General features: G+C 45.4%; 6 protein-coding genes across 6 annotated transcripts; 1 reads left to right on the forward strand and 5 right to left on the reverse strand. All coding sequences in view use genetic code 12, as the record gives it.

Moving 5' to 3' along the window:
• Nucleotides 1-3,703: 3,703 nt before the first annotated feature.
• On the forward strand, nt 3,704-5,437 carry CJI96_0005139 (uncharacterized protein; the record flags this gene model as incomplete). Its single annotated transcript, XM_029036146.2, has 1 exon — nt 3,704-5,437. The coding sequence occupies one exon, from the start codon at nt 3,704-3,706 to the stop codon at nt 5,435-5,437; it is 1,734 nt and encodes a 577-aa protein (XP_028889037.2).
• Nucleotides 5,438-6,223: 786 nt separating this feature from the next.
• Nucleotides 6,224-6,997, reverse strand: CJI96_0005140 (uncharacterized protein; the record flags this gene model as incomplete). Its single annotated transcript, XM_029036147.2, has 1 exon — nt 6,224-6,997. The coding sequence occupies one exon, from the start codon at nt 6,995-6,997 to the stop codon at nt 6,224-6,226; it is 774 nt and encodes a 257-aa protein (XP_028889038.1).
• Nucleotides 6,998-7,448: 451 nt separating this feature from the next.
• CPR6 (peptidylprolyl isomerase CPR6) lies at nt 7,449-8,552 on the reverse strand (the record flags this gene model as incomplete). Its single annotated transcript, XM_029036148.2, has 1 exon — nt 7,449-8,552. One exon carries the CDS (start codon nt 8,550-8,552, stop codon nt 7,449-7,451), a length of 1,104 nt encoding a protein of 367 aa, XP_028889039.2.
• Nucleotides 8,553-8,922: 370 nt separating this feature from the next.
• On the reverse strand, nt 8,923-9,903 carry CKA1 (casein kinase 2 catalytic subunit; the record flags this gene model as incomplete). Its single annotated transcript, XM_029036149.1, has 1 exon — nt 8,923-9,903. One exon carries the CDS (start codon nt 9,901-9,903, stop codon nt 8,923-8,925), a length of 981 nt encoding a protein of 326 aa, XP_028889040.1.
• A 681-nt stretch (nt 9,904-10,584) lies between these two features.
• LTV1 (Ltv1p) lies at nt 10,585-11,955 on the reverse strand (the record flags this gene model as incomplete). Its single annotated transcript, XM_029036150.2, has 1 exon — nt 10,585-11,955. The coding sequence occupies one exon, from the start codon at nt 11,953-11,955 to the stop codon at nt 10,585-10,587; it is 1,371 nt and encodes a 456-aa protein (XP_028889041.2).
• Nucleotides 11,956-12,477: 522 nt separating this feature from the next.
• On the reverse strand, nt 12,478-13,899 carry CJI96_0005144 (uncharacterized protein; the record flags this gene model as incomplete). The annotated part of the gene is made up of 1 exon (XM_029036151.2): nt 12,478-13,899. The coding sequence occupies one exon, from the start codon at nt 13,897-13,899 to the stop codon at nt 12,478-12,480; it is 1,422 nt and encodes a 473-aa protein (XP_028889042.2).
• Between the last annotated feature and the right edge of the window lie 628 nt (nt 13,900-14,527).

Genomic DNA, 14,527 nt, shown 5'->3' on the forward strand with positions numbered 1-14,527 from the left:
AATGCAATATTTTCAGGCGCTTTGCTTAAAATGTCTTATTCTCCACAAGTTCTAAGTGCTTTACTCTTTGCACTGCCCATTGCTTTATCACGATCAAAATTATAGTTCCTTCAACTCTATTGTTACATAGTGATTTCCTCCGTTCCTTCCTCGTTCAAGTTACACTTTTTTTTAAAAAAAAAATAAAAAAGTGATGTTTTCACTACGCTTCTTTTCATCCCATTTTTTAAATTTTTTCAACGCCAATGTTGTCTCATCACTAGTAACCACTTTGTCTTCTAATCCGCTCGGCTATGCATCATCTGCTTCCCTCTTCGTAACATCCTATACCTCCTTTGTTGAGCATCATTCCGTGTTCTCATCAAATCCAACTTCGCAAGTGAGCCAATTGAGAGCCCATTTGCCATAGACTTGCCATTGCCATGTCCCGCTTCCTAAAGCTTATCCCATCCTTCTAGCTATCTGTTCCCTTCTGTCCTTCGGCTTGTCTGCGTTCGGACACTTTGGCGTACGCACATTCCGACTATTTCCGTATAGAAATTCCATCCTATCATAGACTTTTCCATTGCAAAATCTCACGCATCATGACATCCCTTGCGCCATCTTTCATTTGCCGTGATCTAGGCTTAGGGCATTAGATTTAGTCTTCGTTGTATCATGCCCTCACCTCTGTGAATTCGTTCGAAGTAAATCTCCTTCACATCTGATCTGTCTGCTTATTATACTTGAGTTCATTCCGAACGTATCCTTTCTTGAAGCTCAAATTCCAAGTTAAGAAAGAAGATCTCGCCAATACGAAACTCGATATACACCTCATAAGCAAGAATCTTTTAGAATTGCTGGGTTTCTCAATCCTGAGTCCAATATCGCACGTCAAACAAGAGAAGTTGGCCAGTTTGCAAGTCTTGTAAGGGTATAACAGAGTCGAAAAGGGTAAGCTGAGGAACAATGCCGGCAACTCTTCAGTGAGATATGAAATAGCAAGATTTCGAAGGCATTTTGTTAAAAACTTTATAATGCAAAGAGGCTTGAAAATCGAGGCAAAGGGAACTATGCTTGCATGAAGACCACCAGCGTTTTAGAGGGTAATTGGCTCCTTAACCTGATTGTTAGAGCGATAGTTAAATGGAGAAATTGGTGTCCTAATCGCTGGTGTGACTTTTTTTCAAAAGAATCACTATCGCTTACTTGGTGCTCAGCGGTTCTGATCTTCCTCAATGCATGGAAAGCTATTTCCTGAGAGCTTCAAAAGTTTACAAGATGAGAACAGTGCTCACCTAACAAGACATGAGAGGCTGGTATTCACGTGAATGGAGATGGTCATCTCATGTTTGTGGAGAATGACATTAGCAAATATCCGAGGTACAGAGACTCGCTAGAGGTAAGTTTGAGGATAGCTCTAAGTCATCCACAACTTAGTAGCATAGTTTGAGCCGAATAACGACCCCTGAGAGGATCCATTGGGCAAAATGTCTTTGTGTATCCTAGTTTCATCGCTCGGCTACACATACATTTCGTTGCTGTGTCTTTCTGATTTCATTCTACGATCATGTTTTGCCACTTAGTCCTGTCACTAATAGCTGGGAAGGCTTGAATTGAGACTGACAAAAAACGATACTCAATATAGTGATTGCAAAAAATCATAAGTACTTTCATTGAATTCATTCTTACTCTCTGAAGGCATAGTCTAGTGAAACTATTGCAACGGGTGGTTGCGAAAGGTAAATACAAACGAATATCGGTGTCGAGTGCAGTTAGCAAATCACATATATAGCCATAAAATCAGAATCACCAGTCATCCACAGAATTAGGGATTTGAAAGCATTTGGTTAGGAGTATCTATTAGGTGAGCAGCTTATTGAGTACATTTGTTGCGCTGATCAAGTTCAAAGGTCATTCAACTTTGGATCCCCACTGATTATCACTTCACCAAAGAAAAAGCAAATATACTATCACCAGCGACTTTGCAGAAACAAAGATATGCTCTTTTGACACCTCCTACAGTGCTTGTCTCAATAAGGTATTCTATCAGCGTGGGAACGCCACTAAGCAGACACTCTACAAGGCTTAGTCTTGCCCACAAGCCACTGCACACCCAATCACGTAGCCCATACTGTCAAGAAGTTAAGCTTGTAGCCTACTTATTTGTGTAAACTGCAAAACATTACATAAATCCCACTGAAGTCCTTGTACAAGGAGGGATTGGAAGTGTTATACGGTGCCCGACGCAGGCATACGGGATATCTCAGGCCGCTACGGATTATAAAGAGCTTTAGAGTCGCTCATAACAAGTCGGCCACAACGGTCGGTACGTAAGCAACATCAGAAAGACTTTAAGTGCATGGGAACTGTGAGCTCTGACAAACCCTCCAAATATACTTACCAAGGCCAGGGAAGTGTAGGCAATGGCCAAATAATACGGAGCGGGAGGCATTTATGTAGTAAGTTACCACAAGTGGCAATGATGTCGTAGCACCTGAAACTTCCCAAAAAATACTCTCCTGAAGAAGCCTCCTTATTCTTCGAAAACCTACTTTCAGGCTCATTCCAGAATGACGTAAACGTCTGAACGCCGAATTATTACTGTGTGTGTCTGCGTGTCTCATCTGGGTCTTCTATGTTTGACCTGTGGCTGTACGGAAATCCGGCTGCAGATACTTGTGGCACATGAGACACCACAAATTACACAAAGAAAAGGAGGACGCTACCGAATTTGTCCCGCCCAGCGTGGGTAGACCCGCCCAGCGTGGGCAGACCCGAAGGTGGGGTGATAATTTTACACTTTCCGTAAAACAAGGTATAAGTTCAAATTGGCGACTGTGACTTGCGATACGGAGGGTATTCAGAAAACGATGACGAGGGGGTGAGCCCCGGTTACAGCTACATGCAGCGACACACGCTACAAAGGCTGATTTTTGATGTGACCCCATTTTCTTTTTGGCCGGGATTTTGCCCTTTGTTCCGGAACAATGTTCCGTACTGTTTTTCCGTTTGACAGAAATGCATTTTGCGCACTGTACCTTGATGGACTTCGAGACCTCGGAAAAATAGCCAGTTTACTCCAGCTTTTGCAGATATACATTGGACCAATAGAAAATTTTCTTAGAAATTGGAATTTCCGAGGTTCATTAGAGGCAGACCTTTTCGTTTCTACCAGCTTGAAAACCTATTTTGCATTGTACTGTTTGTTGCTGGCGTCTAGAATGCGCTCTTTCTTCTTTCGTTGCTATCACAAAATGATGTAACATTGCTGGTGCGGATGCTGTGTGTAGTCAGGACCCTCGGCTGCAAAAGCGTGAAAACATGGAAAGGGGAAAACAGAGAATTGGAAAAGGTGGTTTCTGAGGAAAAGCAGGTTCAGATGCCGAATCTCTACTCTCTAGAAAATTAGGATTTTCTGGGTCAAGGTGGTTGTGGACGTTTGATCAATATCTCATCTTAGCAGCAAGCATCGCCAGCAGCAACCACTGCAAAAACAACGCAGATGGCATATCACGGAAAGACTTTATGACGATTTTTTTTTATTATTACCTTGTTGAGCATTGGCCTTGTTTCGCACATCGGTTAACTTGCCTTGAAGATGCATTTGTAGCCAGAGTATAAATACTTTGCCCATCCCTCTAGCCACACACTCTGGTGATCAATATTCTATCCATTTGCAGCTTTGCATTGAGTTGAAACATTCCTTATATTTGCTTGCATTATGGACAGAGAAATATCTCGGGTACAGACGCATACCTCCCGTGTTGAGTCGAACAGACAAATGCAAGTGGAGTTTGCGGACGACGTCAGCTCTTCCTCAGGAGCCAAGGAAGGCTCTTCCGGTGACGATACCGTACGCCCTTCAAGCTTAAATGGCACGGAGAAACCTAACCAGGAGATGATCGAGGACACCACTCCTACTACGCTTCCTCAAAAGAGAAAGAAGGTCAAGCTCCCGGGATTGCTTCTTGAGGACGGCAGACGTCAGCTTAGAGAAAAGGACTGTTACAAGAAGCTAGGCTACAGTTTTCCATGGTACAAGAAATGGACGATTTTGACTGTCATTTTCGCCGTGCAGATGTCCATGAATTTTAACACCTCGGTTTACCCCAGTCAGATCAGTCAAATTGCTGAACACTTCGGCGTTTCAGAGCCCAAGGCAAAGGTGTCTCAAATGATGTTTATGATTCTTTACGCCTTCGGGTGTGAGTTGTGGGCTCCTTGGTCTGAGGAATACGGTCGTTGGCCCATTATGCAATCATCATTATTCTTGGTGAATATTTGGCAGATCTTGGGCGGTTTGGCGCCAAATTTCGGCTCCATCATCGTTGCCAGATCTTTGGGTGGTCTTTCTTCTGCCGGTGGATCTGTCACATTGGGTATGACTGCTGATATGTGGGAGCCAAACGACCAAGGTTTTGCTGTGGCGTATGTCGTGCTTTCATCTGTTGGTGGTTCGTCTATTGGGCCAATCTTCGGTGGTATCATGGCTGATAACTTGAGCTGGCACTGGAACTTCTGGATTCAGTTGATATTTGGAGGTGTGGTGCAAATTGCCCACTTTTTCCTTGTTTGTGAGACCAGAAACACCATTTTGGTGGACAGGGAGGCTAAGCGCAGAAGAGAGTCCGGTGAAGACGACAATATCTGGGGCCCTGGTGAGATTCACGGCAGAAAGATGAGTGTGAACGAAGTGCTTACCATCTGGAGACGTCCTTTTGAGATGTTCCTCAGAGAGCCCATTGTTTTGTGTCTCTCCTTGCTTTCAGGTTTCTCTGACGCTTTGATTTTCGTTTGCATGGAATCTTTCCCCCTCGTTTATGCACAATGGGGATTTGGTAAGACTGCCTCAGGGCTTGCCTTTGTTCCAGTCATTATTGGTTACCTTATAGCATACGGTCTCCACTTACCCGATGTGGCTCGGCAAAAGCATTTGATCTATACCCAAGGTGAAGAATCGAGATTTGCGGAGAGAAGACTTTTGATGCTTTTGTTCCTCGCTCCTTTGGAGCCCATCGGGCTTTTTGGATTTGCATGGACTGGTATGGGTCCCCACTACAATCCATGGATAGCCCCTATGATTTTCACCACCTGCATTGCCGTTGCTAACTATAGTATTTATATGTCCACCATCGACTATATGGTGGCTGCTTATGGACCATATTCGGCATCAGCGACTGGTGGTAATGGATTTGCTCGTGATTTCCTCGCTGGTATTGCTATCATGTATGCTACACCCATGTACAAGAATATCGGTCATGAAAGACACTTGCAGTGGGCGTCGACGATTCTTGGTTGCATTGCTGTGTTGGTCGCTATCCCAATCTACATCTTTTATTGGAAGGGACAAGCGATCAGAGCAAAATCTAAATTTGCCCAGACTTTGGCTGCCGACAGAAAGGCCGCCAGCCAGTTGACCGCTACGGAGTGGGAGACTGAGAAGGAGGATGTATAAATAGATTAGAATTTAGAATAGAATCGGGAACATTGGAACTAAAATGCATCATTAATTGAGATTTGGACAATGGGGGTTGTAGAGCAGAATGCTTGAGAAAGAAGTGAAGGGCAAACTATCTACAACGGTGGCCTAAGAAGTTGTCCAGTAGATGAAAAACAAATTAAGGATCTCTATTACGATGGAGAGAGACCCGACGAGGCACAGGGAATTACAACAGACAAAAGTTCTGTAAATGTTTTCCTTCTCACATATTATCGAAAAGCAAGAAAAATCGCCATAGCATTACATAGTGACGGCGGTTTAAGCCCATTTTGGTCGCAGTTACTCCAGCATGATTTTCTGATGAGACCTTCTGGTGGTAGAAGGGATACATGGTCTTGATTATCATGCACTGTTGGCAAAAAAAGACGTAAGTGCTCCACGTTCTTCGCTTAAGGATCGCTTGCCTCTTCATGAGCGAAATTCTGTCGAGGCTATCCTTCGCTGCCATTATCAGATTTTACGCTTGCAGAAATTGCTTCACTGAAAAGAGCGAAGTAAAGATGAGGAATTGATTCGAAGAAAAAGATAGTTACACCCATTTCAAAGAGCGTCGATGGCCTAAAGGGCGACGAGAGACCTACGAACGGCACTTCGAGGGGCTTTTGTAAGGCTCGGCCTTTGTTTAATAGAAACCCACAAACAAAGGACGCTCCAATATCAGACACCATCAAGAAAGTAAAAGTTCTACACTAAACAATCAAAGCTTCATAATGGTATTTTGTCATACGTAGCCTGTGGGTTTTACACAAAGTTCAATCCTCCGTCGGCAGTGAAGCCCTGGCCAGTGATCCACTTTCTTCTTGGGCTGGCCAAGAAAGAAATGATATCGGCGATCTCCTCGGTGGTGCCGAACTTCTTCATGATCATACCGTTTCTCTGGAGCTCCACAACCTCGTCGGCAGACGCAAGACCTAACTTGACACTCTTCTCGACAATGCCCTCGAACAAGTCCGTTCTGATAGGACCAGGGCAGTAGCAGTTCACCATGATACCCAAGTCAGCGTACTCCTTGGCAGCAGTTTGGGTCAAGCTCTTAATACAAGCCTTGGACATGGCGTAAGCACCAACTGTGGGCATGCCCTGGTGGGACAACGACGAAGCAGCGTTGATGATCTTACCCTTGTGGCCAGTTCTCTTGAACTCGCCAATAGCAAGCTGCATACCCCAGATGCAACTCTTGACGTTCACGTCAAACATGGTCTGGAGATCTTCCTCCAGGATCAATTCAATGGGGTCCATGATGGAAACGCCGGCGTTGTTCACCATCACGTCCAAGGGTCCCAACTGCTTGACGGCGTCTTTGAAGGCAGCCTCGAACTGGGATTTTTTGCTAACGTCAGCGTAGAAAACACCAGTTTTACCGCCATTCGAGGAAATCTCTTTAGCCACGGCTTCAGCCTGGGCTTTGGCAGTAGGAAGGTCAATGATAGCCACTTCGAAGCCGTCCTTGGCCAACTGAAGAGCGGCAGAGCGTCCAATACCGTTTGCAGCACCTGTAACAATAGCCAAAACCATGATGAGTTAGGATATTCAAATAAGTAGAGAGAATTGGGAAAAAATACTTTCGAGTAAGGTCAAGTTTGAACGAAAATGGTCCTTTAATACCCCTTGCTCTTGACTATGGGTACTGTTTGGCTGCAAATGTTCACGGACTTGTTTCCGCATTAGGAGACACTCCCGGATAATGGTACTTGACAGACCCCTACCACAATAGGCAACCTCCGTTAGGCCTGCTTAAGGAAACCCAATTTAGGACTTTTAGTCCGCCAGCGGCTATTCTCCCGTTCTACGTGGTTATTATCAAGCAATATTCTATTTTAACACGCAGGGTCTTTGCGTGGACTTCCATTGGGGCGTCTAAATGCGAAGTATACCCTATCAGCACCACCGACCGCTACGGCAATGTCGGCTAGCAAGACCAACACCTGCCGATGCATGCGGAGAGGTGACCTCACGCTGCATGAACCTATCTACTCATCATTGGAACATCTTCGACATGAGCTTCTTCTGCTTCTCCTTTCTGCTTGGCCAAATACTTCACCTCCTCTAATCCCTTTATCACGGCAGCGTCGTTTGGCACCAAATGATTGGCAGTCTCAAATGCTGCTTTTGCGCTGTCCTCGTCTTTACATAAAAGGTAGCCCTGACCCTTTCTGTACCATGCTTTCGCCAGGAGAGCATCGGTGATTCCTTCAAAGTGCAATGCTTGTTCGGCAGCACTAACAGCGTTCTTGCCCTTCTTGTCCTTAGCTGCTGCCAAAGATGCATTCAAGAAGAGCGAGATGTTTAAGCTGTTCTTTTCCTGGATGTGCTCCTCGCTCATGTCGTCAGGGAAGAAGTCCGCAAGGTACTCAGTGCCCTTGATGTACTTTTCGTACGCCTTGTCGCATCTACCTTCCTTGAGCAACTTTGTGCCCAAATCCTTCAAGAACTTCACCGCCTCAAACACGGTCTCAGGCTTCGAAACATCCACCTTATCGTCGTCTGCCAACACCGCCTCGTAGATATCTCCCGTGCCGTCGTCAGCCACGGTGCTTTGCTCAGGCTCATAATCCTTGGGAAGCTCTCCGCAGTCTGCAATCACCCAGTCTTCCTTGGGTCTGTCATTGGCGCCCTTTTCGCACCTCTCTAGCTGTCTCACCACAGATTTGCCCTGGATCACTTCACCAAAAACAACGTGCTTCCCGTTCAAGTGAGGCGTAGGCACGGTGGTTATGAAAAATTGAGATCCGTTGGTGCCAGGCCCAGCGTTGGCCATCGAAAGCAAAAAGGGCTTGTCGTGGTTCAACTGGAAGTTCTCATCCTCAAACTTCTCACCGTAGATCGACTCGCCGCCGGTGCCGTCGCCGTTGGTGAAATCACCTCCCTGGCACATGAAGTTTTTGATGACACGGTGAAAGGTCGAACCTTTGTAGTGGAGCTTGTGGCCCAGAGAAGACTCGCCCTTCTCACCAGTGCACAAGGCCCTGAAGTTCTCTGTGGTCTTTGGCACAATGTCGTCGTAGAGCTTGAAAACGATACGGCCCTTGGGCTCGTTGTTGGCAGTGACGTCAAAGTAAACAATGGACATGGCGAATTTAAATGCAATTGAAGTAGTCGTTAGTTGGTTTAGGTGGATGTCCCATACATGTATATATGGGCTCCTACTGCACTGAACGCGAAACTTATAGAATCTTCTAGTAAGTGAACATTGAGCATCTTTCCTACGACATGCCTTCTATTAAGTAAACACAGGCCCACAATGTCGACGCAGGCAATGGGAAGCTTCATTAGAAGTGTCACCGTGCGGTGGTGAACGTCAAGTGAGGTTCATCGTCAACACTTAGTGACTTCGTAATATACAAAAGACCGGGATAATTGGCATCTAACTCAAACCCTAGCTTGAACATCATCTGTAAATGGCAGCCACTATGAACACTGCATGTCCAGTACGTGGTCTATCAGTGACGCACAGGATCAAAGTACGGATGGTCCATGGCCTCCTTGGCGGTGAGACGCTCTTGGTGGTCGTAACGTAAGAGCTTGTCAATGAAGTCTAGGAATTCCTCACTCACCAAGTGCTGGTTGTTTTCGTTAATAAACCGTTTCCATGGGCGACGGTTGTAGTAGCCCAAGTCTTCATACTCCTCGCTAAGTGTCAAATTGTACTTCTGAAGGTAACTATGGAGGTCGTCGGAGCCTAGCACTCTCACAATCTGCACCAACTGGTCGGTGTTGGACTTTCCATGGAAAAACGGATCTTTTTTGAACACCATCGAAGCAAGCATGCATCCGTACGACCACATGTCGAGCGAGTAGTCGTACAAGCGGAAGTCCACGAGCAACTCAGGACCCTTAAAGTACCTGGATGCTACTCTGACATTATACTCGGTACCCGGATGGTAGTATTCAGCCAACCCCCAGTCGATGAGACGCAACTGCCTGGCTTCGTGGTAGATCATGACGTTATGGGGTTTCACATCTCTGTGCATGATGCCCATCAGGTGAGAGCAGTCAAGAGCTTTTAAAAGCTCGTACATGTAGTAACGAATATCGTAGTCGGTAAAAGTTGGGTACAACGTGCGAAAGTCGATGTTGTCAACGTGCTCGAAGATGAACGCCGGCGTTTTCAGCTGGGGCTCTCGCACAACGTCCAAAAGAGCAATGATATTGGGCCCGCCCACTAAGTTCTTGAGAATCGACACTTCTCGCTTGATTTTCTTTCTTTTTACCGGCTTCAACACTTTAATCACAACTTTTTGACCGTTGGTGAGATCAACTCCCAAAAAAACCTCGGAGTACTTGCCTCTGCCGAGTTTCTTGATCACCTCGTACTTATCCTGCGAATTCCATTTGATGTTGAAGTTTTCGTAATCCCAGTATGCTTGCGGCTTGGTTGCCAACACGTCCGTGTACACACGTGACACCGACAGCACAGACATTGCGGGAGTGGTGTTGTGGCTACTTCCAATGAAAGTTGTGTAGCTAAGGTAGATGATAGTGACAAGAAGGCACCAGACTAAGGGGCGGGCGGGAATGCGGTAAAAACGGCGCCGTATGGTGGACAGTGTTTGATTGAAATTCTACACAAGGCTCAAAGAAGCCTGGGAAGAGTCTTGAATGGGGACACTGAATGAGAGGTTAATTTGATGATAATTTGAGTAGTCAATATTCGAGGGTGGGATCCCACCGGTACGCGCACGACTAGGACCAAGCTACGGAGAGGGAAGTACTTGATAGTTACACAATTATCTCGAGGTTCTTTAGGTTTTTGTACTTTGCATTATAAAGTTGCTCTCAATTTGGTTTGGGAAACTGTCAGAGGGGTAATTTGAAGTGTGAGTGAGCACATATCAAAAGCTGTTTTAAAAGTGTTCTACAGGACGCATAGTATTTTTTTTTATAAATATAGTAGTGGTTAATTTTGGTTTTGTTGATTGTATAGACGAGAATTCCTTACAGTGTCTGTTCCCTTTATAATTTTTGCAACGGCACATTCAAGAAGCTATACAAAACAATTACTCGTCTTTTTCAAAAGAGGAAGAAATATTGAACTTACAAAGGATACCAATTCTCCCTTGGTCAATCATGTATGCTTTATTATAGACCAAACTTATGCCCATCTATATCTTCATGTTTCCAAAGCTGCCTCCAAGCTTATCCAAAGCAGAGCCGGCACTATTATTTCCCTTTTCCTTCTTTCTTTTTGCCGCTAGCTTGCCCTTTGAAACAGAATCTGCTGCAGCCTTGATTGCCTCCAACTTGTGGTCTTTCTTGACAAGCTTCCTTCCGCCACGATCCAACTCGTAGTTATCCAAGAAATCGTCAAGCAAGTTTTCTAGGTCGGGCCTCTCTTTCTTCATGTCGAATGCTTCTTGCTCTCTCATGTACGGATCTTCTTCTTCGAATTTTCTGCTGAGCTGCTCAAATCTGTCGTCTAGCAACTTCAAACCCTCAGTTCTATGGAGTGCTGAGGACGACATGGAAAATGACGATGTATCTGTCATGGTGCCCATCTTCTTCCTGAGCTTATTTTTCAGCTTCTTCTTGCCGCTGGTCGCATTATTGAACTGGGGGAGCTCCCCCACGACATCTCCCTCTTCTTCTTCTTCAAAATCATCATCCGAATCCCAATCGTTCACAGTATTTCTCATCTCTTTTTGAAACCTCATGAAATCCCTCTCCCAGGCGTTGCTCACGGCCGCTGCCGCTCGTTTATCCTCTTCTTCGGGCTCTTCACCCTCGTTGTATGGGTTTTCGAGCTCCTCAAACTGCTCCAGATCGTAGTCTTCTTCGTCGAAATCGTCTTGGTAATTGTCAAGGTCCCAGTCATCACCATCCTCTCCATCGTAGTCGTCGTAGAATTCATCCTCTTCATTCACTTCTCCAGACTGCAACAAGTCGAGAAAGTCTGCATCCTCTACCTCGCCACCTTCGGCCTCAGCAATGTAAGCCTCGTCCTCAAGAGCCTCCAAGACCTCACGGAGCCTGGGATCCATATTTGGATTGAACTTTCGAAGCTCCTGTGGGATGTTCTCTTCATCGTCATACGTGACTTTCCTTGACTTTTCCGACGGAAGCACATCTTTGATGAGCAGCTCTATCGACTTCTTCCCTTCTTCCTTTGGTTTCTTTGCTTCGATGAAAACACTGTCTCCAGCTCCTCCTATGGGCTTGAGATGTTGCATGTAATCGTATTTGGAGTCGTCAAAGAAGATCCCGTACTGAGCAGCCAACCCTTCGTTTGCCCTTATAGCCGTTACTGCATCTTTTCCAAGCGTTTCTTCGAGCTCCTTGGTGCTATAAGTTTGCTTTCCTGCCTTTCTGGCCTTCAACAGACTGAGGGTTCCTGAATGTCCACCCTTGGATCTTTGAGCTGCTGGAACAAGCACGTGTTTGGAGGCGTCATTATCGAAATAGAGAGCATCCTCGTGTGATCTATGCACCACAGAGAAGGTCTGGGCGTTTTTCTTATCGAATCTCTTCCGGGGCATACTGGGGATGTCTAGATATTAAGCTCTTCTCATCGCTAAAAAGATAGTGCAGAGTGCACACAGACAGGGGTATTTGCAGCCAGTGAAAAGTGAAGAGGTGTAGGAAATAGATTACAGAGAGGATAAAAATGATGAATGAAAGTGATGGTTCATGTTGGTCAGAAATCTATGATGCTTGTTCTGTTTGTAGTCCACAGGTGGAAGCGTTCATCCAGAGAATGCGACGCAGAACAACGACAAAAAGTTCATGACAAAAATGTGGTGACTGACTAAAAGTTTGCTTTATATGATCCATTTATACGATTGGGGGCTCTGAATGTTTCATGTAATGGGTCCATATTAGATCTGAGTGGACCTCAGTAGCATTCTCCTACCTTGGAAGACACTCTAGTACGGGTGCTCGCTGACATTTTCGATTATGATGGAGAAGATAAGGGCTCAGATGCTATCATCAGATAGCTGCACGAAGATGTAGACCCAAATCTGCTTGCAAAACGATGAAAGCAACACAATCTTCATCTGTTAGTGATCATGTCTTTCAATGCATTTAGCGACTATTTTCTCCCAATTGCCTCTTTGAGCGCAAAACACTTCTCCTAATGATAGAACTGCCACTCCACAAACTAGACCAAGCCAGAGTCCGTAAACTTCTAGTCTCATCAAGAATGCAAATACATATGCCATGGGAAGAGCGATGCAGTAGTACGAAAACAAGTTCATGTAGGAGCCTATCTTTTGCCTTCCCTGTCCTCTCAATATTCCCGCTGCTACTATGTTCAAACAGTCACAAATTTGGTTGATGGCAGCAATTTGCAAGAGTTTACTTGCTGTGTTCACGACATCTGGGTCATCAGAGTAGATCCTAGCCAAAGCTGTTCTCCCTAAAAACAAAACCGCAAAATTGAGAATACCCATAAAGATGCCCGACAAGAGAGATAGTTTTGACACCAATCTTGCAGAAGGGATGTCTGGAACACCGACGTAATGACCTATACGGGTGCTAAATGCAACCGATACAGCGAAAGGGACTTGAAAGAACAATGCGCCAACGTTTGCTCCAATAGACTGCGCTGCCAAAGCGGTTGTTCCGAATGAGGCTGCCAAAATGGTCATAACTTCAAATGCGAGGTATTCGGCCTCCACCATGATCACTCCTGGTAGCGCCAACTTGAGCATTGGTCTCCAGTTAACCATTGCTTTACGCAAATCCAAGCCTCCCCAGCACTGCCTTCCATTTATGAATACAGCGTACAAGAACATGAGAGCAGCAGTTATCCAGAAGGATAAAGATAAGGCAATAGCAGCACCAGTGAGTCCCATTCCCGTTCTGGGGTGCCAAACAAGGAGCCAATTGAGAAGAAGATGAATTGGCACCGAGACTGCTAAAGCATACGTGCCAGCGTTGAAAATATGCTGAGCCTGAAAGAACCGCTTACCGTTCTCGAAGAGCAAGAAGCCAGGAGCCCCAACCGTGAGGATTCTCAAGAGATACTGACATTGTGCCGCTAGGTTCTCGGAAGGAACAAGAAGCCTCAACAAAGAGCCACAATACCACCACATCGGTATCAATGGAAAAACTGTGATCACAGCCATTATCAAAGTGCATCGCTGAAAATATAATCCGACCATAAGTGGTCTTCCAGCGCCGTATGCTTGGGAGCAAAAGCTATCTAGACAAGTGCTCAATCCCTGGTACAATGCCAAACCAGTGATGTTGAATGTGCACAAAGCGAGCGACGCAATGGCCAACTCTTCTGCTCCAAGCCGACCACATGCAAAGATCGTTATGGTTTGGAGCAAAAACTGGAGGATGAAGGTGACGATTAGAGGACCCAGCGAGTTTGCGATGAAGATCACCTCTTTTTTCTTAGAGGATTTCTCCGGCACAGCATCCAAAGCTCCATAAGATCTATCAGAAGTCTCTGGCTCTAAAAGTACTTCCATTGTGAGAGTCTATAGGCTCGTTGCCAATGGAGGCATCTCGGAATGTAATAAATAGCCGTTGCAGAATGCGCTAAGATACACTACTGCAACCGGGCGGAATTACATGCCAAATTCCGGTGGTTCAAGAATCATAGGAAGGTGTCAGCGCGATGCAGTCAGGTATGTGAAGCATCTTTGCAGATTATAATGGGGGGAAGATTTCGTTGACATTGGCAGATTTGAGTTGATTAAAAAGATGCTTTTGCCTTAGAAAGATGGCTGCGAGTTTCACTTGCTACAAGTATGACAAATCTTTCTATCTTTGGTGGGTATTGGAGACGGGTTGATTCAGTGTGCTTTTGATGATTGATTTGCGACCTTCGGGCTGATACCTTTCTTGTTAAATGCGCTTTTCTCAAGATGGTGTGGGTGAGGATGCAAATGTGCCTTGAGTGAAATGAACGAGACTGGTCGAGTATAATCAAGAATAGCAGGATATCGTCAAGTCTGCAAGCTAAAGACGGGTGATAGTATCTAGTTCAGGTGCAATTTTAATTCAAGGAGGTACGCAGAGGTACTGGAGGAGAGTAAGTGATTAAATAGTTTTTGCTCAGAACCTACTTTACAACGTCAGGGAAGTCCCTTTTGC

Source organism: Candidozyma auris, chromosome 7 (assembly GCF_003013715.1).
Source record: "Candidozyma auris chromosome 7, complete sequence".
NCBI lineage: Eukaryota > Fungi > Ascomycota > Pichiomycetes > Serinales > Metschnikowiaceae > Candidozyma > Candidozyma auris.